Source organism: Muntiacus reevesi, chromosome 11 (genome assembly GCF_963930625.1).
Source record: "Muntiacus reevesi chromosome 11, mMunRee1.1, whole genome shotgun sequence".
Classification (NCBI taxonomy): domain Eukaryota; kingdom Metazoa; phylum Chordata; class Mammalia; order Artiodactyla; family Cervidae; genus Muntiacus; species Muntiacus reevesi.
Genome location: NC_089259.1, coordinates 44687612 through 44713705, shown reverse-complemented (window position 1 = coordinate 44713705; position 26094 = coordinate 44687612). Strand labels below are relative to the sequence as shown.

The 26094-nt window shown below is 38.0% G+C and overlaps 1 protein-coding gene across 2 annotated transcripts in view; it reads right to left on the bottom strand.

The window, feature by feature from the left end:
- Positions 1–26094, bottom strand: part of PIBF1 (progesterone immunomodulatory binding factor 1) — a 217917-nt gene that overhangs the window by 123412 nt on the left and 68411 nt on the right. For both annotated transcript variants that reach the window (XM_065901893.1, XM_065901894.1), the window contains exon 10: positions 24010–24108. In XM_065901893.1, coding sequence (XP_065757965.1) covers positions 24010–24108 — 99 coding nt within the window. The remainder of the gene's footprint in view (positions 1–24009; positions 24109–26094) is intronic.

The following is a 26094-nucleotide window of genomic DNA, read 5'->3' as shown; positions in this document are numbered from 1 at the left end:
CATATCTTAAGAAATCTTTTCATAGTGTTATGCACAAAGGTTCAAAGACTGTTGAGTTGAACACTTTCTGGTCCATTGTAAGAAAAATTTAGAGATGTTACCTATTACTCTCGTCATAGTCCACACTTCACCAAAGAGAAATCTGAGTACAACATACATATTTTTCTCTACATTCTTCTCTGAAAGCATAGGGAGAGAGATATTTCTCTTCTGCTTCCCGAGGTTGGGTTCATAATGTTGGCTCACATTTAAAATAAAAAGAAATAAAGTAAGCAATGTTACACATTTGAAATTGACAGGAAGGAGGCCTCAGATTCGATCAGATATTAAGGAATTGAGGGAAGCAGAGAGCATCTCATAAAACTGTGCAGTGGATACTCAATCCTCACAGAGAAGAGGCAGTCATGATCATATCCAGTGTATTTTCCCTTGTGGCTCAGTGGTAAGAATCTGCCTGCCAATGTAGGAGACGCAAGTTTGATCCCTGGGTTGGGAACATCTCCCAGAGGAGGAAATGGCAGCAGACTCCAGTATTCTTGCCTGGAGAATCCCATGGACAGAGGAGCCTGTCAGGCTATAGTCCAAGAGGTGACAAAGAGTCAGACACAGCTTAGTGACTAAACAACAATATTCCATTACACAAATGATACAGGAAAATGAGTTTAGCTGTATGGAGTTTACTTTGGGTACACAATCATGTATGTACAAATTTATAACACTTATCAGATAGTATCAGCAATTAAAAATTCTTAGAAGTGTTTATAAATTGTATCATTTTTATAAATAAAATTCATAAAAAGAAAAATGACACCTTTTTCATAGTTTATTCAAATGAACACCAAGAATTACAATTGCTAAACATTTTATTGAAAGCTTATAAAAAGTGTGAGCCATTAATTCAACATTGCTCTAGCACTCTCTACCATCAAAGACATATGTATAGTTTAAGACGGCATAAACATCAGCTGTATCTTGTTGTTGTTCAGATTCTCAGTCATGTCTGATTCTTTGTGACCCTATGGACTGCAGTATGACAGATTTCCCTGTCCCTCACTGTCTCCCAGAGCTTGTTCAAGTTGAGAGTTCAAGTTGAGTCGATGATGCCATCCAATCATCTCATCCTCTGTCGCACCCTTGTTCTCTTGCTCTCAGTCTTTCTCAGCTTCAAGGCCTTTTCCAACAAGTCAGCTCTTTGCATCAGGTGGTCAAAGTACTGGAGTTTCAGCTTCAGCATCAGCTCTTTCAATAAATATTCAGGGTTGATTTCCATTATAATTGACTGGTTGGATCTCCCTGCTGTCCAAGGGACTCTCAAGAGTCTTCTCTAGCAGCACAGTTCAAAAGCATCAATTTTTCATTGCTCAGCTTTCTTTATGGTCCAACTCTCACATTCATACATGGCTATTGGAAAAACCATAGCTTTGACTATATGGACCTTTGTTGGCAAAGTGATGTCTTTGCTTTTTAATACACTGTCTAGGTTGGTCACAGCTTTTCTTCCAAGGAGCAAGCATCCTTTAATTTTATGGCTACAGTCACTGATGCAGTGATTTTGGAGCCCAAGAAAATGAAGTCTGTCACAGTTTCCATTTTTTCCTCATCTATTTGCCATGAATTGATGGGACTGGATGCCATGATCTTTGTTTTTTGAATACTGAGTTTTAAGCCAGTTTTTTCACTCTCCTCTTTCACCTTCATCAAAAGGTTCTTTAGTTCCTCTTTTCTTTCTTCCATTAGAGTGGTATCATCTGCTTATCTGAGGTTATTAACATTTCTCCTGGAAATCTTGATTCCAGCTTGTGATTCATCCAGCCCAGCATTTTGCATGATGTACTCTATATATAGATTAAATAATGTATCACAGGGTGACAATATACAGCTTTGACATACTCTTTTCCCAATTCTGAACCAGTCCGTCATTCCATGTCCGGTTCTAACTATTACATCTTGACCTGCAAACAGGTTTCACAGGAGGCAAGTAAGGTGGTCTGGTACTCCCATCTTTAAGAATTTTCCACAGTTTATTGTGTATACTTTAATTGGTAAAGGTAGTTCTGCTTAAAATTTGTGGGATGAAAACTGGTACATAAGCCTGCAGAAAGGCTACTAGAGCTTACAATTTCTTATAAGCGTAATGCTTAATATTTAAGGGAGACAATAAAGCTGAGCAAGAAGTGGTTTCTATCATGATAAGAGTCATTATTTGCTATTGGATAACATAATTGTACAGTAGCTAGTAACATGGAAAACTGGCTAAAAAATTGTTATCCTTTAGAAGCATTCAGTTCATGGTTTTAATTTTCAAAAATTAGAGACCAGAATTTTAGTTAAAGAACTTGATTTATATTTTACAAGTGCTATTACTTTGAGGTCCCCCCCCCAAAAAAAAATCTATGTTTACTATACACAAATGATTGGATTTCATAACGCATTTTCCATTTAAACATCTGTTGACTTATTTCTGGATCAAATGCACAGTTTAACTAATGGCAAAAGATGAGAAATGAATAAGAATAGACATGTCTTGTGGTACCAACATACAGAACATTCCATTCTCATAAGTGACAGGCTATTAACCATACTGTGATTTTCCTCTAAACTACTTTAAAAAACTATTTAAAAGCTAACATTTCATTGTCATTTACAGGAATATGAGTTCCTCTACATGTTTACATGTGGACAGTCTATCTGACCTGAATGATCTGTGTGCACCCTTGCCTGGAGGCTGGGAGATGTATTCTTTTGGTCATTTTCCACCTCTGTGATTTTGGATAAAAAGTATGTTAGAAATGATAGGCATCATTACATTTGGAGTAACTGAATATTCTTGCTAACAGAAATTTATATTTGGGCTACCAGTGAATTAAAGGAAAACATCTGAATCCTAATAATAGGTATGTGGATGTCAGTTAAGTTTCGCTGTTTGAAGATCTATTAACTCATTTCCTACTTTTGACAAATGTACAGATTAGACTTCTAACTTGTAAAATAAAAACATTATTGCCTTTGAGTTAAAAAAGTCCATTAAAAAAAACACATGGATATATTAGTGGGCTGGCTAAAAAGTTTTTCTATAAGATGTTATGGCAAAATCCAAACAAACTTTTTTATCAACACGATGTTTTGAAACTCTCAAATAATGCAAGGGAAATCCCAATAGTATGAATCACTAATCACTAAAACAAATGGTAAATTGAGGAAAGGGACCTCCTTCTTCCGAGAGCTTTGTAACAGTCAAGGTTATCCACCTGCATGAAGTAGTTTGACCAGATCTAGTCAGAGCCTGCTCCAGCACTTTGTCTTTATCGTGCTGAACAGAGAACACACAGTTAAAGCTTAAAAGTCAACTAACTGGATGGTGAGAATAAATAATAATAGTTAACATTTACTGAGAATTCAAACTGCAAAATAAATATCATTTAATTCTATGATGCATAGAATTATATAATGTATAGTTATGTTCCTTCATTTACAGTAAAACCCTTTAATGGATAAAAGGAATTGAGAATATCTTCACATCTGGTAACAATGATTTCTGGAATTTCTTCATACTAGTAACAATGATTTCTACAGAAGGAGAAACTAAATGATCACGTATCCAGCATATGACATAGAAATAAACAGGCTACACACATATTTATTAAAACCAGGAAGGGCTAAAAGTTTGCAGAATGAAAAAAAAAATGAGTATAACAAAAATAAAACATGGAAGTCATTATATTATTAAAAGATCTTACTTATTGAATCTTAAGTATAGTAAAGCAAAAAGTACTTGCTATATAGAAGAAAGCAATTATATGGTCTAAATGAAGTTAATATAGCTTAGCTTAAAGCTGTATTTTTACACTCTGTTAAAAACATCTAATTCTGTTTCTTTAACTCAGATTGTAACTGCCATGATGTTCTTAAAAAAATATTATTAGAAGTAGGATGTCTTTTAATGCAGAATAAATATATGTCACACATCATATGGTACAGAGGCTAGAATCTATAAGGTGTCATTTAAAATCAAGTAATTTGCTAAATGTCACATTAGTAGGTTGAAAAGATAATCCAACTTTATACTAATTCAAATGACTTAAAAGGCATATGGAATGTGTTGAATGGTGGGCTGTCCCCAAAAGGTATGTCCATGTTCTAATCCCTAGGACCTGTGAATATTACCTTACGTGGAAAAAGGGTTTTTGCAGATGTGATTAAGCAAATATCCTGAGAGGAAGAGCCCGCCTTGGGTTATTTGGGTGGGCCCTAAATGCAATCACACATATCTTTATAAAACACATACAGAAGAAAAGGTGATATGAAGACTGGCAGAGACTAGAGAAGATGTGGCCACAAGCCAAGGAAAGCAAGGAATGCCTGGAGCTCCAGAAGATGGAAGAAGCAAGGAATGGAGTGTCCCTGGAGCTTGTGGAGAGAGCATGGCCTTACAGAGACCTTGGTTTCAGACTTCTAGCCTCCAGACTGACAGAATAAATTTCTGCTGTTTTAAGTCACAAAGTTTCGGATAATTTATTATGGCAACCACAGGAAATTAATACAGTATCATTGTGAATTTTGTTATTGTTTTTAACATGCATACTGGAGAGCAAAAATGTACATATTGATGCTGTTTAACATCACACATGTTGTGCTTCATATTCTGCTTACTGACGGAATGACACAATTTTGTGGCAGAATGAACACCAGGACAGGAACAAAGAGAACACATATCTACTTCTAATGCTGCTCCTAATAACAGTATAACTCAGGACAAGTCATTTAACCTATTTAGGATTCTTTCCTCATCTGCTAAATGGGTAGAATGTTTTCAATAACTAAGCTTTTCCCAGCTCTAAAATTTAGGGAACTTTTAAAGTTCCCGAAAGGAATAAAAAAGCAGAGTGTAAACATTTTTATGATAAAAATAAAGATATTAAAATTGTAACAATGGACAGTTTGGTTAACTGAAATCTGCCAGAAGACTGTAAGATTCACAGGATTGTACAAATTTATAAACAGGAATTATTAAATACTCATCATATGTAAAATTCTCCATAAAATATTAACTTTTACCAACATTCATGTAACACCAGTTATATGTCCAGAAATGTGTCAGGATCCATGTAATATCATAGAAAAAAAGTCTGAATGGTTTATAGAAACTGAATTACTACCTATTATATGGCCATTAAAAAAGTTAATACACTTAAAACCCTTAAACAGTGCTAGGCATAGTAAGAGATCAATAAATATAAACTTTATTACCTAGAATAAATCTTATTTTTTCTTGAGTGCCTTCTATCAATAAGAAAAACCTTATAGCACTTTAAGATAATATTAGGAGGGTTATGCAGTAACAAAATTTTTAAAAGCTTAACTATCTGATTTTTATTCATGGCAACCATTTTTTATTCCTTCAAAACATAAAACTTCCAATCAATTCTGTTTCCTTTTTACTGAAAGGACTTTTCATAATGACTGCAGTACTGAAGTATAATTTAGAAGCAGTCTCTAAAACTGGAAGTAACGTTCATCTAAATATGCCTGCCAAGTTTAAAAATGTATTAGGAGTTAAATTGAAACATGTTGAAAATGACTCATTGTGGACCAGAATATACACTGTAGGAAATAAGAGCTCATTTACAAGTGGGAGAAATACACTCACACTTCATCTGTGGTAATTCTCTGGACTTTCCTTCCAGTAAACATCATATTTTAAAATAATCGTGGAAAATATCTTACTTTTAACTGAAGTTTTTATGAGTTGATTTAGTCAGTTGGCATTCCAACTTTTTACACATATCTTTTTTTGGACATGGATATATTTACCAAATGTAAATCTATGAAAATTTCCCCCTAAGCAACAGAGCAGCAGCCTATAAAGAAAGCTATACAAACGCATGCATGTGCGCACACACACACCCACCCACACATACCCCTCTCTCTGATTCAATTCATATACATAAAGACTGACCAGCTATGACTCTGGATTTCTAAGAAAGCATCTTGAAAAATGTGCAGATATAGGATGATGTGTTTTCTTTCATTTACAAACACATGTTATTGATAAGTCACCCAGAGCATGTGTTTGAGTTCTTTTTCTAGTAACACTTACATATTTGTACTGATTCTATCTACTCTCTCCACTTGGGACCAAAAATCACAATTTGTGAGGCAGCTGGTTAGATTTAGAAAAGAGGACAGAACACTATCATCCTCCTCCACTTACCTCTACAAAAAAAATAAAATAAAAGGTCTGCAAGATGAATGGACCTGAAACCTTGATCCTACTATCACCATATTCTCACTAAGCTGATTAATGAGCTACATACTGAATTATATCTCTGATCATAACTTAATGTGGCCGTAAGCTAGATTCAGTGAAAAAGTGTGCCCTTTCCCTGTGGCAAATGTGATGCCTAAATATTCCGAAGCATCTCTTCATTGTGTGTATATTGTCATGACAGAGGGATTCTCAAGGCCCTGAATTATTTTAAAACAATTTTAATAAATGCATTATTCCAGGATAGTTTTAGATCCTGTGTTATTTTTCACTTAAAAAAAAAAGATCTTTTGCCTCTCTTTTGTTTTGACTGGATCCTCGTGACGGCACAAGGGCTTTGTTTCATTGCAGCGCATAGGCCTCTCCTGCTGCAGCACATGGGCTCTGCAGCCTGCAGACAGTAGCAGGGCGCACAGGCTCTAGAGCACGCAGGCTTAGCTGCCCCACAGCATATGGGATCTTAGTTCCCCGACCAGGGAATGAATCTGGAGCCTGCCTTGCAAGGTGGATTCTTAACCACTGGATCACAATCATAGTCCCTCTTTTTCCTCTTTAAAATATCCGGAGTTACATACTGTGAAAAGAATATAGTTTAATTTTTGACCCAAACTGTATTTCCTTTCCTATATACTAGGGGGTCCATCACAATTAAAATTGCCAGAAAAGACACATTCAGTTGTCTGTCATCTTAGGAATTTATATTTTCCATTTTATGCTTCTTTGATGTTTGCTTTGTTATCTATCTTTTGTTATAAAGTCTATGCTTTCTTTTTCTTTTCCCTTCTCCTCTGGCAATATGCTAGTATATTGTCTGTTTTCAGTTTAATTAATGTTTTCTTTCATAACCAATATGCTTAAATATATATTTGTTGATAAAGCTATTGATTCTTATGAAGTTTGACGAAATTATAATTATACAATATTATATATATTATATACACACTATTTTCCTCTCACCATCAATTCTCTAATTTTAGTTGCAAGTCGCTATTTTTGCCTTTACTTATGTTAAATTATTATTTTTATGCTGTAGTTTCCCCCTTAACTATTATGATTACAATGTGTTTTGAAACCAGAATGACAACAGTTATTATGATTTAATTTTACATTAAGTGTTCACTGCCAGTTCTTTTACACCTTAACATCTCAAATCATGAGTTCTTTGATTCTTTGGCTGTGGTGACATGCTTTTAAAGCGGCTTCAGTCATGTCCCACTCTGTTGTGACCCCATGGACTGCAGCCCACCAGGTTTCTCTGTCCATGGAATTATCCAACAAAAAACACTGGAGTGGGTTGCCATTTCCTTCTCCAGGGGATCTTCCTGACTCAGGAATCGAACCTGAGTCTCCCATGTCTCCTGCACTGCAGGCAGATCCTACACCCGCTGAGCCAGGGGGGAAGCGCAGGCTACAGTTTTAAGTAGGTTTCTTTAAGGAGGGCCATATGGGTAACAGGTTTCCTGAGTCCTCATAGGACTAGTGACTTTTCATCACTCAGTATGCAAAAATGTCACCCCTCACATAGTTTCACTTCCTTGAATCACACTCTCATTTTATCTCTCTCAAATAATTGATACTTTCTAAAAATTACTTTATTTGTTGCTTATTTACACGCATTCTGATTTACACCATAAGAATGTGAATTCCACTGAGACAGAGATCTTTTGTTAAATCTTCAATTCCACTGTCAAGAAGTGCTTGCTTAAAACAGAAGGTTAATAAATATTGTCAGGAACTTCCCTGGTGATCCAGTAGCTAAGACTCCGACCTCCAATGCAGGGGACTGGGGGACCCTTGGTAAGGGAGCTGGATCCCACAATGCCACCACTAGGACTATGCCTGCTGCAACTGAGGATCGCATATGCTGCAACTAAGACTTGGGTTTGCCAGAGCAATCAACTAATCAATCAATATATTTTTTTAAAAAATAATACTGCTAAACAAATAAAGTACAAAATTATGGAAAGAGAAAATTAAGCTCAACCAGTATTTTGTTCCTTAGCAAATGACTTACTTATCCAGTCCAGATACTTCTAATAATGTTCCTTTAAGTTATATTTAACAACTTCACTTGGATTTACTGTACTGTTGTTGTTCCTGTTCTCTCCACACCACCCAGAATGTGGTGAGTTCTGCTAAACTGCAGATCCTTATCTCAGAAAGAATTTTCTTCTACTATATCTCTAAATATTTTTTCCTCTTCCATTTTGTTTTCTTATCCTGACACACTAACTTTCTCCTTTTTTTAAAAAAAAAATTCTTCTTGATTCACTAATTCTCTGAACATGGATATATTTTGTCTGTTCTCTATGTCTAATGTCACATCACTAAATGTTTGCATGACTTCTTTCTCTTTCTGTTTTGTTTTGGTCCGTTTCTGCTTTAGAAACCTCCATTTTCAAGTTATCAATTCAATGTTCTGGATCACCCTCCCTCCTTTTCCTATCCTCACTTTTTACTTTAATTCCTTTTTAAGTTCTGTGCATCATTAGTTCAGTAGAGTTCAGTCGCTCAGTTGTGTCCAATTCTCTGTGACCCCATGAACTGCAGCACGCCAGGACACCCTGTCAATTATCAACTCCCAGAACGTACTCAAACTCATGTCCATTGAGTCAGTGATGTCATCCAACCATCTCATCCTCTGTCATCCCCATTTCCTCTCGCTTTCAATCTGTCCCAGCATCACGGTCTTTTCAAAAGTCAGCTCTTCGCATCAGGTGGCCAAAGTGTTGGAGTTTCAGCTTCAGCATCAGTCCTTCCAATGAATATTCAGGACTGATTTCCTTTAGGATGGACAGGATGGATCTCCTTGCAGTCCAAGGGACTCTCAAGAGTCTTTTCCCACACCACAGTTCAAAAGCATCAATTCTATAGCGCTCAGTTTTCTTTATAGTCCAACTCTCACATCCATACATGACTGTTGGAAAAACCATAGCCTTGACTAGACGGACCTTTGTTGGTAAGCTAATGTCTCTGCTTTTTAATACTCTGTCTAGGTTGGTCATAACTTTCCTTCCAAGGAGCATGGGTCTTTTAATCTCATGGTTGCAGCCACCATCTGTAGTGATTTTGGAGCCCCCCAAAATAAACTCTCTCACTGTTTTCATTGTTTCCCCATCTATTTGCCATGAAGTGATAGGACTGGATGCCATGATCTTAGAGTTCTGAATGTTGAGCTTTAAGCCAACTTTTTCACTCTCATCTTTCACTTTCATCAAGAGGCCCTTTAGTTCTTCTTTCTGCCATAAGGGTGGTGTCATCTGCATATCTGAGGTTATTGATATTTCTCCCGAAAATCTTGATTCCAGCTTGTGCTTCATCCACCCCAGCATTTCTCATGATGTACTCTGCATATAAGTTAAATTAGCAGGGTGACAATATACAGCCTTGATGTACTCCTTTCCTGATTTGAAACCAGTCTGTTGTTCCATGTCCAGTTCTAACTATTGCTTCTTGACCTGCAAACAGATTTCTCAGGAGGTAGGTAAGGTGGTCTGGTAATCCTATCTCTTTAAGAATCTTCCACAGTTTACTGTGATCCACACAGTCAAAGGCTTTGGCATAGTTAATAAAGCAGAAATAGACGCTTTTTCTGAAACTCTCTTGCTTTTTTGATGATCCAACGGATCTCAGCAATTTGATCTCTGGTTCCTCTGCCTTTTCTAAATCCAGCTTGAACATCTGGAAGTTCACGGTTCACATACTGCTGAAGCCTGGCTTGGAGAATTTTGAGCATTACTTTGCTAGCATGTGAGATGAGTGCAATTGTGCAGTAGTTTGAACATTCTTCGGCATTGCCTTTCTTTGGGATTGGAATGAAAATAGACCTTTTCCAGTCCTATGGCCACTGCTCAGTTTTCCAAATTTGCTAGCATATTGAGTACAGCACTTTAGTAGCAGCATCTTTTAGGATTTGAAATAGCTCAACTGGAATTCCATTGCCTTCACTAGCTTTGTTTGTAGTGATGCTTCCTAAGGCCCACTTGACTTCACATTCCAGGATGTCTGGCTCTAGGTAAGTGATCATACCATCGTGGTTATCTGGGTTACGAAGATCTTTTTGTTATAGTTCTTCACTGTAATCTTACCACCTCAATATCTTCTACTTCTGTTAGGTCCATACCATTTCTGTCCCTTATTGAGCCCATCTTTGCATGAAATGTTCCCTTGGTATCTCTAATTTTCTTGAAGAGATCTCTATTCTTTCCCATTCTACTGTCTTCCTCTATTTCTGTGCATTGATCACTAAGGGAGGCTTTCTTATCTTTCCCTGCTATTCTTTGGAATTCTGCATTCAAATGGGTATATCTTTTCTTTTCTCCTTTGCTTTTCACGTCTTGTCTTTTCTCAGCTATTTGTAAGGCCTCCTCAGACAACCAATTTGCATTTTTGCATTTCCTTTTCTTGGGGATAGTCTTGATCACTGCCTCCTGTACAATGGCATGAACCTCCGTTAATAGTTCTTCAGGCAGTCTATCAGCTCTAATCCCTTGAATCTATTTGTCACTTCTACTGTATAATTGTTCGGGATTTGATTTACGTCATACCTGAATGGTCTAGTGATTTTCCCTACTTTCTTCAATTTATGTCTGAATTTGGCAATAAGGAGTTCATGATCTGAGCCATTGTCAGCCCCTGGTCTTGTTTTTGCTGACTGTATAGAGCTTCTCCTTCTTTGGAATATAATCAGTCTGATTTCGGTATTGACCATCTAATTATGTCCATGTGTAGAGTCTTCTCTTGTATTGTTGGAAGAGAGTGTTTGCTACGACCAGTGCGTTCTCTTGGCAAAACTCTGTTAGCCTTTGACCTGCTTCGATTTGTACTCCAAGGTCAAATTTGCCTGTTATTCCAGGTATCTCTTGGCTTCCTACTTTTGCATTCCAGTCCCCCATAATGAAAAGGACATCTTTTTGGGGTGTTAGTTCTAGAAGGTCTTGTAGGTCTTCATAGAACCGTTCAACTTCAGCTTCTTCAGCATTACTGGTCGGGGCATAGACTTGGATTACTGTGATATTGAATGGTTTGCCTTGGAAACGATCAGAGATCATTCTGCCGTTTTCAAGATTGCATCCAAGTACTGCATTTTGGACTCTCTTGTTGACTATGATGGCTATTCCATTTCTTCTAAGGGATGCTTGCCCACAGCAGTAGATACAATGGTCATCTGAGCTAAATTCACCCAGTCCAGTCCATTTTAGTTTGCTGATTCCTAAAATGTCAATGTTCACTCTTGTCATCTCCTGTTTGACCACTTCCAATTTGCCTTAATTCATGAACCTAACATTCCAGATTCCTATGCAATATTGCTCTTTACAGCATTGGATTTTACTTCCATCACCAGTCACATCCTCAACTGGGTGTTGTTTTTGCTTTGGCTCTGTCTCTTCTTTTTTCTGGAGCTATTTCTCCAGCGATCTACAGTAGCATATTGGGCACCTACCAACCCAGGGAGTTCATCTTTCAGTGTCCTATCTTTCTGCCTTTTCATACTGTTCATGGGGTTCTCAAAGCAGGAACACTGAAGTGGTTTGCCATTTCCTTCTCCAGTGGACCACGTTTTGTCAGAACTCTACATCATGACTCGTCTGTCTTAGGTAATCCTACATGGCAGAGCTCATAGTTTTATTGAGTTAGACAAGGCTGTGGTCCATGTAACCAGATTGGTTAGTTTTTCGTGATTGTGTTTTTCATCCTGTCTCCCCTCTGATGGAGAAGGATAAAAAGCTTATGGAAGTTTCCTGAACTGGGTCTTGTTCAAACGGACAGGGCCATGCTCAGTAAGGGGCTTCCCTTGTAGCTCACTCGGTAAAGAATCTGCCTGCAATGCAGGAGACCTGGGTTTGATCCCTGGGTTGGGAAGATCCCCTGGAGAAGGAAATGGCAACCCACTCCAGTATCCTTGCCTGGAAAATCTCATGGACAGAGGAGCCTGGTGGGCTGCAGTCCATGGGGTCGCAAAGAGTCTGCACACTGAGTGACTAACACCAACACATGCTCAGTAAACCATTAATCCAATTTTCTGTTGATGGGTGGGGCTGTGCTCCCTCCCTGTTGTTTGACCTGAGGTCAAACTATGGTGGAGGTAATGAAGATAATGGCGACCTCCTCCTAAAGGTCTCATGCAGACACTGCTGCGCTCAGCACACCCAACACTGCAGCAGGCCACCTCCAACCCATCCCTCCCCTGGAGACTCCTGGACACTCACGGGCATGTCTGGGTCAGTCTCTTGTGGGGTCCTGCTCCTTACTCCTGGATCCTGGTGCACACAAGGTTTTGTTTGTGCCCTCCAGGAGTCTGTATCCCAGTCCTGCGTAAGTTCTGGAAGCGCTATGGTGGGGTTAATGGCAACCGCCTCTAAGAAGGCTCATGCCTTACCCAGGTCTACTGCACCCGGAGCCCCTGTCCCCGCGGCAGGCCCCTGCTGACCCGGACTTCACAGGAGACCCTCAGACACAGGTCTGGCTCAGTCTCGGGGGGTCTCTGGGTCCTGGTGTGCACAGGCTTGTTGGAGCCCTCTGAGCGTCTCTGGTGGGTATGGGGTTTGATTCTAAATGCGATTTCGCCCCTCCTACCATCTTGCTGGGGCTTTTCCTTTCCTTTGGACGTGGTATCTTTGGTATCTTATTGGTATCTTATTTGGTATCTTCCTTTGGTAGCTTATTTTGGTGGGATCCAACATTCTCTTGTCGACGGTTTTTCAGCAGTGAGTAATTTTGGGGCTCTCACAGGAGAAGGTGAGAGCACGTCTTTCTATTTTGCCATCTTAAGGGAGTGCATCATACTTCTAGATAATTTTTTTCTTTAACTTTGCCAGCTTCTTTCCATCTTATCTTCTGTAATATCTTTGGTTTCAAAGAGGTCTGTGCTTTCTTCAATTTTTTAAGTTGTGATAATAAATAATAAATAATAAAGTAATAATAAAAAAATCTTTTTAGAGTCCTAGATCTTTTAAAATGTTCTCTTTATTTTCTACAGCTTTCATAGTACTCCTGCTGTCTCCTTCCACTTAAAAACATTTACATACATCCCCTTCCTGTCTTCTGTGAAACACTTCCCTTCCCCAAATCACCCTTAATAATCTTTGAATGAAGGCAGTTCTAACCAAGCCTTCATTTTGTCCCTTTTCTGTTTAACAAGACATTATTTGTATTGCTCCCTTATCCAATGAATTGGAGAACAAGGAAGATATTATCTGATCAGTAATTTCCTTGCTTAAAGAAGGGGAGAAAGCTGAGATTGTACGTCTATACTTCTTGCCTTGTTTCTCGTATTTTGTACTCATTTCTCTCTTTCAAGAAGAGTTAGTCATGTTGGCAAAAAGTCAGTTCAGACTAAAAATTTCATCAGAACCCCTCAGATTTTAGACAATCCCCATTCAACCTATGGCAAAGCATTTTTTTCTGCACATTTATTTGCTTTAATCCAACCCATCTCTCTTGGTTGGGAATCTAAATTACACCAAAAGAAAATAAGATAGAGTACAGCCAAATAGGCTCCCTCCTAGCCTGGCATTCCTGCAGATATTTGATGAAGGAAGAGCTTGTAATTGCCAGCCTTCACCCCTTCACTTTAGGGCTAAGCTGTCTAATACAACAGCCTGAAGTCACAAGTAGCTAATTTAAATTAATTAAAATAATAAAAGATACTCAGTTTCTCAGCCACACTAACAAACGTTCAAATGCCCTGTGTGGCTAGTGGGTACTGTATGGGAGGTCGGGGCAGATAAAGAATATCTTCATTACAATAGAAAGTTCTATTAGAGAGTCCTAGAAGTGGTTAAGAATTTCTTCTACATACCATCCACCCCACTGAATCCTAGAGCTGAAGAGAATTACCCACTGGCTTCACTATTACATCAGGTTTAACCAATCACCAATGACTGGTTAAGAATTAAGTAAAAAGCCTAAAACATTTAATCAGTGATGTCTTTCTAGATTGATGTGCTAAGCAACATCCTCTGAAACATATTTAAATTGTTTTCAATTCATTTATTTATAGTGTCATTAACTTCCCATTTCCCATGTGTCTACCAAAATGTCCTTAATTTTAATAAAAAGTTTTGCTGAAACTGAGATATCTTCTGTCAGGCGAGTGTATGCTCCTCGGTTTTTGTCTCGTCACAACAAAGATTTGGAGTGACAGACATTAAAGCCCCCTCGGCGTGTCACAGCTCTCGGGTCTTGAACAGACCGTGTTATAGCTCTCAGGTCTCGAATGGACTGTGTCATAGCTCTTAGACAAATCAGTGTTACAGCTCATTGTTACAGCTCTATGTTATTTAGAAGATAGCAGGCCAATCCATCTTCAAGGCGTGAGGGCACGTTAATCCAAAGACGCGAAAAGAAGAGCGCCCCAGTGCACAAGAGAGAGAGAGAGAGAGAGAGCCCTCTTTGGCTCCTCTTTTTATGTGTTTTTTTTCTTCCCCTGGGCCTGCCCTATGCAAATTGGGCTTAGGCAGGAGTGCTGTTCTACCTGAAGTCCTCACTCCGGTCCTCGGACCCTCCTCTGTTCTATTTCTGCGGGCTTTTCCCTTCCTTGTCTTTTAGCCACTGCCATTTTAGACTCCTTTCCCCTATTCTAACTACCTAACACTTCTATCATTGGCATTCTTCTCTAGAAGTTCTAGTAAATCCCTCAAAAAAAACAAAAAACAAAAAAACAACAACACAAAAAGTAGAAGTTGTTTGCCAAGGCTTGATAATTAACTTATGATAACTTCCAGTTTTCACCATTTCCATTTATAAATGTTTACTATCTGCTTAATAAACTGTTTTAGAATATTCATGGTGGGCTACATTTAAGTTTACTGATGCATATAGTACTGGAATCTTTCCTCTTCTGTCTTTAGAGCATAGTGACATTTGCTTATTTCCCATCTTCTAGAACTTGGTCTGATAACAGTTTGAATAAGACAAACAGCAGTTACAAAGTTCTTTCAAATCTCAGGGTACCAAGGGCATTAGCCTTAGAGAAAAAGCTTATATTTTCTTTGAGATTACTGGTTAATTAAGGCACCAAGAAGGGCACAGTGATAGATACTGTTGTAGTGTTTCCCAAACACGTATTTGAGGAATGAATAGCTCAGGATCATTTGGGGAGCTTTGTAGGAAGTCCAAATTCCTGGGGACCCTCTACGAAGTAGAGGGAGGCAGAAAAAATAAAGTCTTCCGAAACAAAATAAAAAAGTCTCTCCAGGTAACTGAAATTCATCTAGATTTGAGAACCGCTGATACAGTAAAATCAAGTCTGGGACACTCTTTTCAGCATTCAAACTGCCTTCATGATGGAAAGAGTCAAAAGGAACATGGTAAGCTCTGATCAATTGAAATTGATAAATATTTGTTGAGAACTACTTATATCAAAGACACTGAATGGAGACCTTATCTCACTAGAGAGGCAAAGATATGGATGAGAAAAACCTCTGACCTCAAAAAAAAACCCCAACACTTCAGAGGGAAAGATTTGTAAACTAAACACACAATTATAATGCTAGGAAATAGAGAGAAGAGATGTCAGTATTTCTGACAGGAACTTAAGGCATGCACGGAAGACAAGATCAGTGATTTCAATCTTACCTCATGAATGTGCATCTACCTGACAGGTGAAAGGTAAGATACACGAGAAAAGGGAAAGAAAAGGTCATTCTTAGCAAAGAATACATATAAAAGGGTGAGCGAGGAAGCACCACACTCTTGTAAAACCTGAAAAGATCAACTAGTCCTGAGTATAAGGGGAGAATCAAAAGAAAGATCTGCAACTGGGAAGACAGGCAGGAAGTCTGTGAAATGACTTTAAATGCTAAGTTGTGTGCAGTCTGGATGCCATTCTTCTGAATGACATGATTAGAGCTCTCAGTTTTAGAACATTATTCTCGAAGAATGAGTGATGAAAATAGGGCTAAACTGAAAGTGGCAAGATGGTTCAGAGGCTATTGTAAATAGTTTGGGCAAGAGAAAAGAAAGATTTGACTAAAGCAGAGGCACCTGGGTTTAAGAGGAGGGACATGATTAGATATATTTAGAAATTAGAAATAACATGACATTTGTTTAGTTTAAGTGTTCAGAGAGGCCCTTCTGGACTATCCTATCACGATATACCCTGCCTGAGGCATTATTCCTCCTCCAATCTAGTTCAGAGCAATCATCAAAACACATAATTATAATAATTATGAATCTGTTTGTTTATTTTTTCTGTCTCCCTCAATTGACTCTCAGTAGGGGCAATCTCCCTTCACTGATTTATTCATGTACATCAACATCCAGCACAGCAAATGGCCCATAGTAGTTGTCAATAAACACTTCTTGGTTGAATAAAGGGAAGAGGGGTGAGGGAAAAAAAAATAGATGTGAACCACCAGCTCTCTTGTTCAAGTGCCTGGGCAAATAATGACATTAGTCAGAATGCAGAACTATGGGAGGAGAAACAGGTCTGGGCAAGAGGACTGACTGAGGGGGAGATGGAGCAATCAATTAAGAGACTACTGTACACAATTACAACATGACACCAGTCAAGAAGCAACGAAAAGCTGACCCAGGATGATGGCGGCAGGAATGCAGAGGATTAGACAGATATGACAGGGGTTTTAGAAGCTATGAAATTTAGCAAGATTACACAGAGGAACAAGGGGAAAGGAGTATTATTCTGGAAGGTCAAACAGAAATAAATGACTTAAGCATGCTGGTATACTTTATTGATGTCAGGTCAGCTAAAGCCACTTTTTGTTTTGGGAGGGTGAATGTGGGTGGAAGCTGAGTTTGTTTCAGAAATACTGAGTTTCAAGTCCCAGAAAAACATCGAGGTAAAAATGTCAATCACATAGCTGGAAATACAGTTTACAAAACGTAAGAAAATATACAATTTGAGTTTCAAAGCACTTTTGGTCATTCCCTAAAGTGACAGTTAAAAGCTGAGTAGAAGAGATTCCAGAAAGAAGAGACATACATACATATGCATATGATCCAACATATCAATAAAAATAATCAAAAGTCATGAAAACAAAATAGAAAAGAAAAAAAATGAACTGTTTCAGATTAAAGGAGACTGAAGAGGCATGATAACTAAAAGAAGAGCATAATTTTGGATGGGATGTTGGGCCAGGAAAAAAACTGTTATAAAAGGACATTATTGGGACAATGACAAAAATGAATAAAGGTGTTATTATTATTAATGCTATCCTGAACTTGACAAGTGTCCTGTGGTTGTATAAAAGAATATTCTTATTACTAGAAAATAAACTGTGAAGATACAGAAGTATATGATGCATTAAACTACGCAGAAAAAAAATAATGTGTGGGGAAAGAAGGGAGAGAAAGAGGAGAGAGAGGGAGAATAAGAATAATAGAACAAATGTAGTTAAATGCTAGAAAGGGGCGTATCTAGATAAAAGACCTAGAGGAGTTCTTTGCATCATTCTTGTAGCTTTTGTGCACAAACGAAATTTGACATAAGTTAAAAAAGAATAGGGACCAAGATAGAATGCTAAAGCCCAGTTTTGATTTGATAACATCAACAGTGAATTGATCCTCTGAGAGTGATATCCATTGAAAGTTATTCTGGCTTGAGGAGAGAAGAGGTTTATGCTGCCAGGAATGGAAACAGCTTTCTCTATATCAATTGTTCCATTTACACAACAAGATATGCTGATAACTCTAGTCTATTACTGTATAAAGATGTTCTGTCCCACAGACTAACAATACTGGCATCCATCATTAATTTTCCTGATGTAGTTTTTTCTGTTTTTTGGCTACAGAAGCCACCCAGTCCTTCTTTGAGAAAAAACAGACCGACAGAAAACAATATCTAATTGTTTTCTGCATGTGTGTGTTTTGACTCGCTGCATGAAAATACTCAAGATGTATTCTTTTGAGAAGGAGAATAGGTATATCACTTTAGAACCTCTAGTACCCTTTAAGCCCAATTATAAGCAACAAACTATCCATGAGTGGCTACAGGACCCCCTGGGCCATTGTTTCTGGTGGGATAAGGAATTTCAGATCAGACCAATATCTTAAAAAGAAAAAGAAAGACAGATGAGAGGTGGATAAAACAAAATCCATCCACTGTGATCCGAATATGGGTGTTTCTCATCAGGTCTTTTCAAAGCCTTGTGTCTAGACTAAGAAGGAAGAAATAGTTTTCTTCTCAGCAATAAATTTCTTAATGCTTTCACATACATGACATTCTATACTACTAATTCCAAAGCCTTTACTAGGAAAGGAATAGAGTCACTTGTGGTAACTTAGGATGTAATGAAACCAGTTTAGAATATCCTATACAAGTGGCCAAATATATGTCAGATGGAACAGCAGCTTAAAGCCGAAAGAAAATTTGAGAACATGGAGCTTGACTGTTTCAATGTAAGTGAAACAAACCAATGGGCAAACAGAACATTTCAAAAAATAAGAGAACTCAAGTAATAAAACATAATTTTATAAACTCTGAAAAATCATCAGAGTAGCTTACAATTAAAGAGAGCACTTTGCAAATTTTCAAAGAAAAAATACTAAAAATTGTTTAAGAAGCATGAATTTATTATATATTCTTTCTTTCATAGAGAAATATGTCAAAAGAGTAACTTAATATATAGGCATTGAGAATCAAGCATTTCTGCATTCAAATAACAACTAAGATGTGAATTATATTATGTAACCATGAAAACTAAGGATAATGTGAATAAAATTACCACAGAATTTATTAAGTAAACAAAGTTTAAACACAGCATAAATAATTTTTATTTCAAATTTCAACATCCTTTATCCCATCTCAAATGACACTAACATTTATGTGCCTGCTGAAGGAGCAAGGCAAGACTAAAAAACAAACAAAGATAAAACAATATAAAAATATGACAAAAGGTAGAATAAAGGCATGTCAAAACTGTTCTACTCTTGGGGATAAAGCACTGAATGGAAATTTAGGACAGCTGGCTGCTATATCAAGCTTTAAATTAGCCCAATATAACATATGACTCTCTTAATCTACTCACTAGATGTCCTATTCTCTCTTATCTTCTGTCATCTATAAGTAAAAAATAAGGACAAAATTCTATTATCACCAGAGAAGTTGTAGGGATTGAAATCATAATGCCAAGTAATATTCATTTAACAATACCTACAAACTGAAAAAAAAATTCCAAATACATCAAACCATAGTTAAAAAAAAATTAAAATAACTATAACTGAAAAAGAAAGACTATTAAAATTAACTCTGGAGAAGGCAATGGCAACCCACTGCAGTACTTTTGCCTGGAAAATCCCAGGGATGGGGGAGCCTGGTGGGCGGTCGTCTATGGGGTCACTGTGAGTCAGACACGACTGAGTGACTTCACTTTCACTCACTGGAGACGGAAATGGCAACCCACTCCAGTGTTCTTGCCTGGAGAGTCCCAGGGATGGGGGAGCCTGGTGGGCTGCCATCTATGGGGTCGCAGAGTCGGACACGACTGAAGCGACTTGGCAGCAGCAGCTGGATTATAAACTTAAGCTAAGATTCAAACACAGGCCTCTCCTGTAGGATCCCACAGATGTAACAGTGTATTCAAATTTATTCTGTTCACACTGACTGAGTTTAAAAATTTCCCCTTGGGGCAGAAAGAGTCCTCAGAGTGCTTATAGAGATTCAAAGCAACAGAAGGAGAGGTAAATAACTATTTCTGCTCATGAAAGCTGGGTATTTGTTACTTATTAAATAAATTATTTAACTTGAATTGGGACATATACAGGTCTTTTCTATGCCTGAGAAAAGTCCGATTTGTTTTGTAGAAAGTTAAAAAGTCTTGAGCAAAAAGCCTTTTTCATTCATGTTTGAAAGTGGCATACCACTTCCTTACATTTCTCTTTATAATAACACAGGTTGTTTAATCATTAAATGAAGCATTTGATAAAGTAAAACTTTCAACAAAATAAAAAAGTTGTGATTAGTTATACTTGACTAGAAAATTGTGTATAGACATGTCTCAGGCTTTACTTAAGCACAATTCAGGGAAATCACAGTGCATGTAAAGAATGAAACACATTTGTTTATTCTGATTTTGACACAAAGGAAGCCAGAGTAAAAACTCAACCTCTGAAAAATAAAACAAATATTTTTCCTGGGGTTTCAACATATACAAAACATATACATGATATTCCCAAAATATTCCTAGGCCAACTATACTCAAAAGAACTTCAGTGGATATTTAAATATATATAGAGAGAGTATCTTTTTCAAATATTGTGTTAAACACTAGGTTTTTATTGAAAAAAAAAAAATAGGAAAAGTGAACTACGGAGATTTATAAGATACAAAAATAGCCTGGGTTCACCATTTCTTTTACATGGTAACTTAATCAGTGTATTAACTATTTTGAACTGTTGTTACAGATAATTTCAGGATTAAAATGGACTTCAGGGACTTTCCTGGTGGCCCAGTGGTTAAGAATCCGCCCTGCAATGCAGAGGACATGGGTTTGATCCCTGGTTGATAAACTAAGATCCCACATGTTGCTAAGCAACCAAGTCTGCATACTGCAACTACAGAGTCCATGTGCCTCAGTGAAAAAATCCTGTGCCAAAACTAAGACCTGATGCAGCCAAATCAATACTTAGAAAAGGAGGGAGAGAGAGAGAGAGACTTTAAACTCATCAAGCTATCCACTTGATACTTCAATCCTTATAAACACAATCCTACTGAATGCTTAGCCAGTTGATGCCTGCACATTTCTGCTGATGGAGAACACACTCAATGCCAAGACATTTTGAAAAGCCCTGTCAGAAAGCTTGGGCTTCCCTGGTAGCTCAGTTGGTTAAGAATCCGCCTGCAGTGCAGGAGACCCTGGTTCGATTCCAGGATCAGGAAGATTTGCTAGAGAAGGGATAGGCTGCCCATTCCAGTATTCTTGGGCTTCCGTGGCGGCTCAACTGGTAAAGAATCTGCCTGCAATGAGGGAGCCCTGGGTTCGATCCCTGGGTTGGGAAGGTCCCCCGGAGAAGGGAAAGGCTACCCACTCCAGTATTCTGGCCTGGAGAATTCCAGGACTGTATAGTCTATGGGGTCACAAAGAGTCGGACACGACTGAGTGACTTTCACTTTCACTTTCACCAGAAAGCTTATCTTTACTCTTTTTTGTAATGCCTACTCAGTTGTTCCAATTCTACTACTTTAGACCTTACCAAGTGAGAAGAGTACCCTTCAAATATTTGTAGACAGTTATAATCTGGGCACTAATAGGATGTTTTCTAATCTTTTGAGTAGGTTTGATCAATTTCCTCTTAAGACCTTTGGTTTAGAGCTTGGGTGCCCAGACCCAGGGTGATTCTATGAACAAGATAATTCCTGATCACATTCTAGATATAACTTCTATTACCATAGAATAGTATCTCCATATGAAAATCTTCCAAGTTGTCTTTGTATTTTATTCTAAGCTGATACAGAAATATTAATATCTCCTTTTTAATATTTTTTTATTTTTTAAATTATGCAAGTATGATAACACATTTACAGGAGACCTGGAAAATTATGAACAAGGTTCATACAGTTCATACAGAACAAGGTTACATACAGTTCCACTATTTAATATCTCCTTTTAATGCACTTTCATTTTATTGAGCTTTGCACATGCTGAACTTTTTTGTTTCCTCTTACAAACGGAAGGTTTGGGGCACCAAGCAAGTACACCAGTGCCATTTTTCCAGTATCTGCTCACTTTCATATTGGTGTCACATTTTGGAAATTTCTCATAATATTTTAAACTTATTATATTTATTATAGTGATTTGGGATCAGTGATTTTTTATGTTACTACTGTAATTGTTTGGGGGCTTCAGAAATCTTGGCTATATAAGATAACAAACTATTTATAATATTCTCTGAACTATCTTCCTGTTATTAGCTTAGTACTACTTTCATCACTCATTCTTCCAGGGTAATTATTCTAGAACTGGGGGCTCTGATCATGTTATTCAACAGAATGGCATACAGACTGCACAGACTAGTACTCAAAGTCATTCACAGGCTCTCTGCCTATCTTCTCAGGCTCTCTCCCTCTCCTCGGGCCTCCCTATTCCCTGAGACACAACGATACTGAAATTATCCCTAGAATGGCCTCCGAAGTGTTCAAGTGAAAGGAAGAGGCACACATTTCTCATTTTAAATCAAAAGCTAGAAATGATTATGCTTAGAGGCAAACTGAAAATTGATATAGCTTGAAAGTTGATATAGGCTGAAAGTTAGGCCTCTTGTGCGGAAGAGTTAGCCAAGTTGCGGATATAAAGGAAAAGTTCTTGGAAGGAAATTAAGTGTGTCTCCAGTGAACACAAAAATGATAAGAAAGTAAAATAGCCTTACTGCTGATATGAAGCAAGTTCTAATGGTCTAGACAGATGATCAAACCAGCTACCATGTTCCCTTAAGCCAAAGCCTGGTACAGAGCAAGGCCTTAAGTCTCTTTGATTTTTGGAAAGCTAAGAGAGGTAAGGAAGCTGCAGAAGAAACGTCTGAAGCTTGAAGAAGTTGGTTCACGGGATCATGAAATTTAAGGAAAGAAGTCATCTCCATAACATAGAAGTGCAAGGCAAACCAGCAAGTGATGATGTAAAAGCTGTAGCAAGTTATCCAGATGATTTAGCTAAGATAATTAATGAAAGTGGCTACACTAAAAATAGATTATCAATGTAGATGGAATAGCTTTCTATTGGAAGAAGACGCCACCTATGACTTTCATAGCTAGAGAGGAGAAGTCAATGCCTAGTTTCAAAGTTTCAAAGAACAATCTGACTCTCTTGTTAGGGGCTAATGAAACTGTCGACTTTAAGGTGATGCCAATACTCATTTACTGTTCTGAAAATCCTAGGTGGCCTAAGAATTGTGCTAAACCTACTCTACTTGTGCTCTATAAGTGGAACAGCAGAGTCTGGAGGACCCTGATCTGTTTATAACAAGGCTCACTGAATATTTTAAGCCCACTGCTGAGACTGACTGCTCAAAAAAAAAAAAGAAAGAAAAGAAAAACCCTTTTCAAAATATTACTACTCAATGACAATGTATTTAGTTAACCAACAGTTCTAATGACAGATGCACAATGACATGAATGCTGTTTTCATGTCTGCTAACACATAACTGATTCTGTAGTCCATGAGTCAAGGAGTTATTTCAGCTTCCAAGTCTTTCATGGTAAAGCAATCATCTACTGATGATTAGCAATTTCACTCTTAGGTGTTTATACGAGAGAAACAGAAACATATACGCACAAAAAGACTTGTACACAAACATTCATAGCAGCTTTATTCATAGTAGCACCAAACTGGGAAAAAAAACAAACATCCACTAAGAGGTGAATGAATAAACAAACTTATGTATATTCATGCCCAGCAAGTTAAGAAATGAACTACTGGTATAACATAAAATGGATGAAAACATACAATGCTGACTGAAAGAACTTAGACACAAAAGGGTACACACCTCACAATTCCATTTCTTTTCAGTCCATGAAGAACAAAACTAAACTATGGTGAGAGAAATCACAAAGTGTTCACCTCTTGATGGGTGGCGGCTGAGACTGACCAAAGGGACATATGGAAACTCCTTAGGGTGACTACACTGTTCTCTATCTTGTTTCAATATATACAATTATCACATATGTAAATTATTACATGTACATAATACTTAAAGGAAAATTAAACTTCCATTAAAAAGATATATTATAAAAGAAAGAGTAATAGGAACAAAAATCAAAGTTTCAACGCCTCTGTTTTCAAGATGCTTACCTGTCTAAGAGCTGATCATGTTTTTCTAGAGCATTCTTTTCAGCCATCACTGCTCGGTCCTTTTCAGCCACAGCATTATCCCTTGCTTCTCGGAGGTTTCTAAAATTTAAATATACATTTCAGTTATTTCAAACACACAGTATCCATCTTTTAAAGACTCATAAATGGAGTCAGACTAACTGATAATCTTAGGGATGCCCTAGGGGTTGGGTGATCCACAGTGCAAGTAATATGAATACGCCTGGCTTGGTGAGTTTCTCTAGCAGCACACAGCAGCATAGGTACAAATAAGCTCTAATCTTTAAGTGTCATGCTACCTTTCGCCACAATTTTTCTCAACATGTTTGAAGGCAGGCTGGCTGGTTTGTATATATAGCAACTTATTTAACCCTGCCATAATGTAATGCTGCTGCTGCTAAGTCACTTCAGTCGTGTCCGCCTCTTAGCAACCCCATGGACAGCAGCCTACCAGGTTCCTCTGTCCATGGGATTTTCCAGGCAAGAATACTGGAGTGGGGTGCTAGTGCCTTCTCTGCATAATGTAATGAGGTAGGTATAACTACCAAGATATTATCCACAAGAAAACTGAGGATTTGAGAAGCTAGTAAATATAAAATACAATTTCACAGTGAGAGATATAGATATAGAGATCAAAAAAATCCAAATGGAAATGAAGTTTGGTATATGAGCAAGAGAACTGATGAACTGATGGATCCTGGGTCTCACGTGGAGGGGAAAGGAAGAGAACACAGCAGGACTGAGATTAGAAGGCAAGGGACAAAGGACTTGAGGTCCTGATAAGATAACCCAAAGATTACCTGGAAGTGGTTGTGCAGGCAGGATGGAAGACCAGAAACTGCTGTCAAAGAATGGTGATTCAGAGGTTGAGTAGTGCCTTCAGCCTTGGAATTTTAGTTCATAAAATGGAGGGTGTGACATAAGAACAGCTAAATGAAGCAGAGCTGAGATGAAGGTCAATGTTCATGCAGGGTTCAAGGAAGTATGAGGCCACAGTATTAGTCATTCACTTACAGTGCCGATGATAACAGGAAGTGAAATTGACAAAAAGATACACTGAGCGACAGTTAAAGGACGTCCAAAAGGTGGAAGATAACAACAGTGAGAAATCAGGAGTGATACAACCAGATCAGTTCAGTCACTTCAGTTGCTCATTCATGTCCAACTCTGCGACCCCATCAACTGCAGCACACCAGGATTCCCTGTCCATAAGCAACTCCCGTAGCCTATACACACTCATGTCCATCGAGTCGGTGATGCCATCCAACCATCTTATCCTCTGTCGTTCCCTTCTCCTCCTGCTCTCAATCTTTCCCAACATCAGGGTCTTTTCATATGAGTCACTTCTTCACATCAGGTAGCCAAAGTATGGGAGTTTCAGCTTCATCATCAATCCTTCCTGAAATTCAGAATATTCAGGACTGATTTCCTTCAGGATGGACTGGTTGGATGTCCTTGCAGTCCAAAGGACTCTCAAGAGTCTTCTTCAACACCACAGTTCAAAAGCTTCAGTTCTTCAGTGCTCAGCTTTCTTTATGGTGCAACTCTCACATCCATACATGATTATTGGAAAAACCGTAGCCTTGACTAGACGGACCTTTGTTGGCAAAGTAAGGTCTCTGCTTTTTAATATGCTGTCTAGGTTGGTATAACTTTTCTTCCAAGGAGTAAGCATCTTTTAATTTCATGGCTGCAGTCACCATCTGCAGTGATTTTGGAGCTGAAAAAAATAAAGTCTGCCACTGTTGCCACTGTTTCCCCATCTATTGGCAATGTCTGGTTCTAGTTGAGTGATCATACCATCATGATTATCTGGGTCATGAAGATCTTTTTTGTACAGTTCTTCTGTGTATTCTTGCCACCTCTTCTTAATATCTTCTGCTTCTGTTAGGTCCATACCATTTCTGTCCTTTATTGAGCCCATCTTTGTAGGAAATGTTCCCTTGGTATCTGTAATTTTCTTGAAGAGATCTCTAGTCTTTCCCATTCTATTGTTTTCCTCTATTTCTTTGAACTGATCACTGAGGAAAGATTTATCTCTCCTTGCTATTTTTGGAACTTTGCATT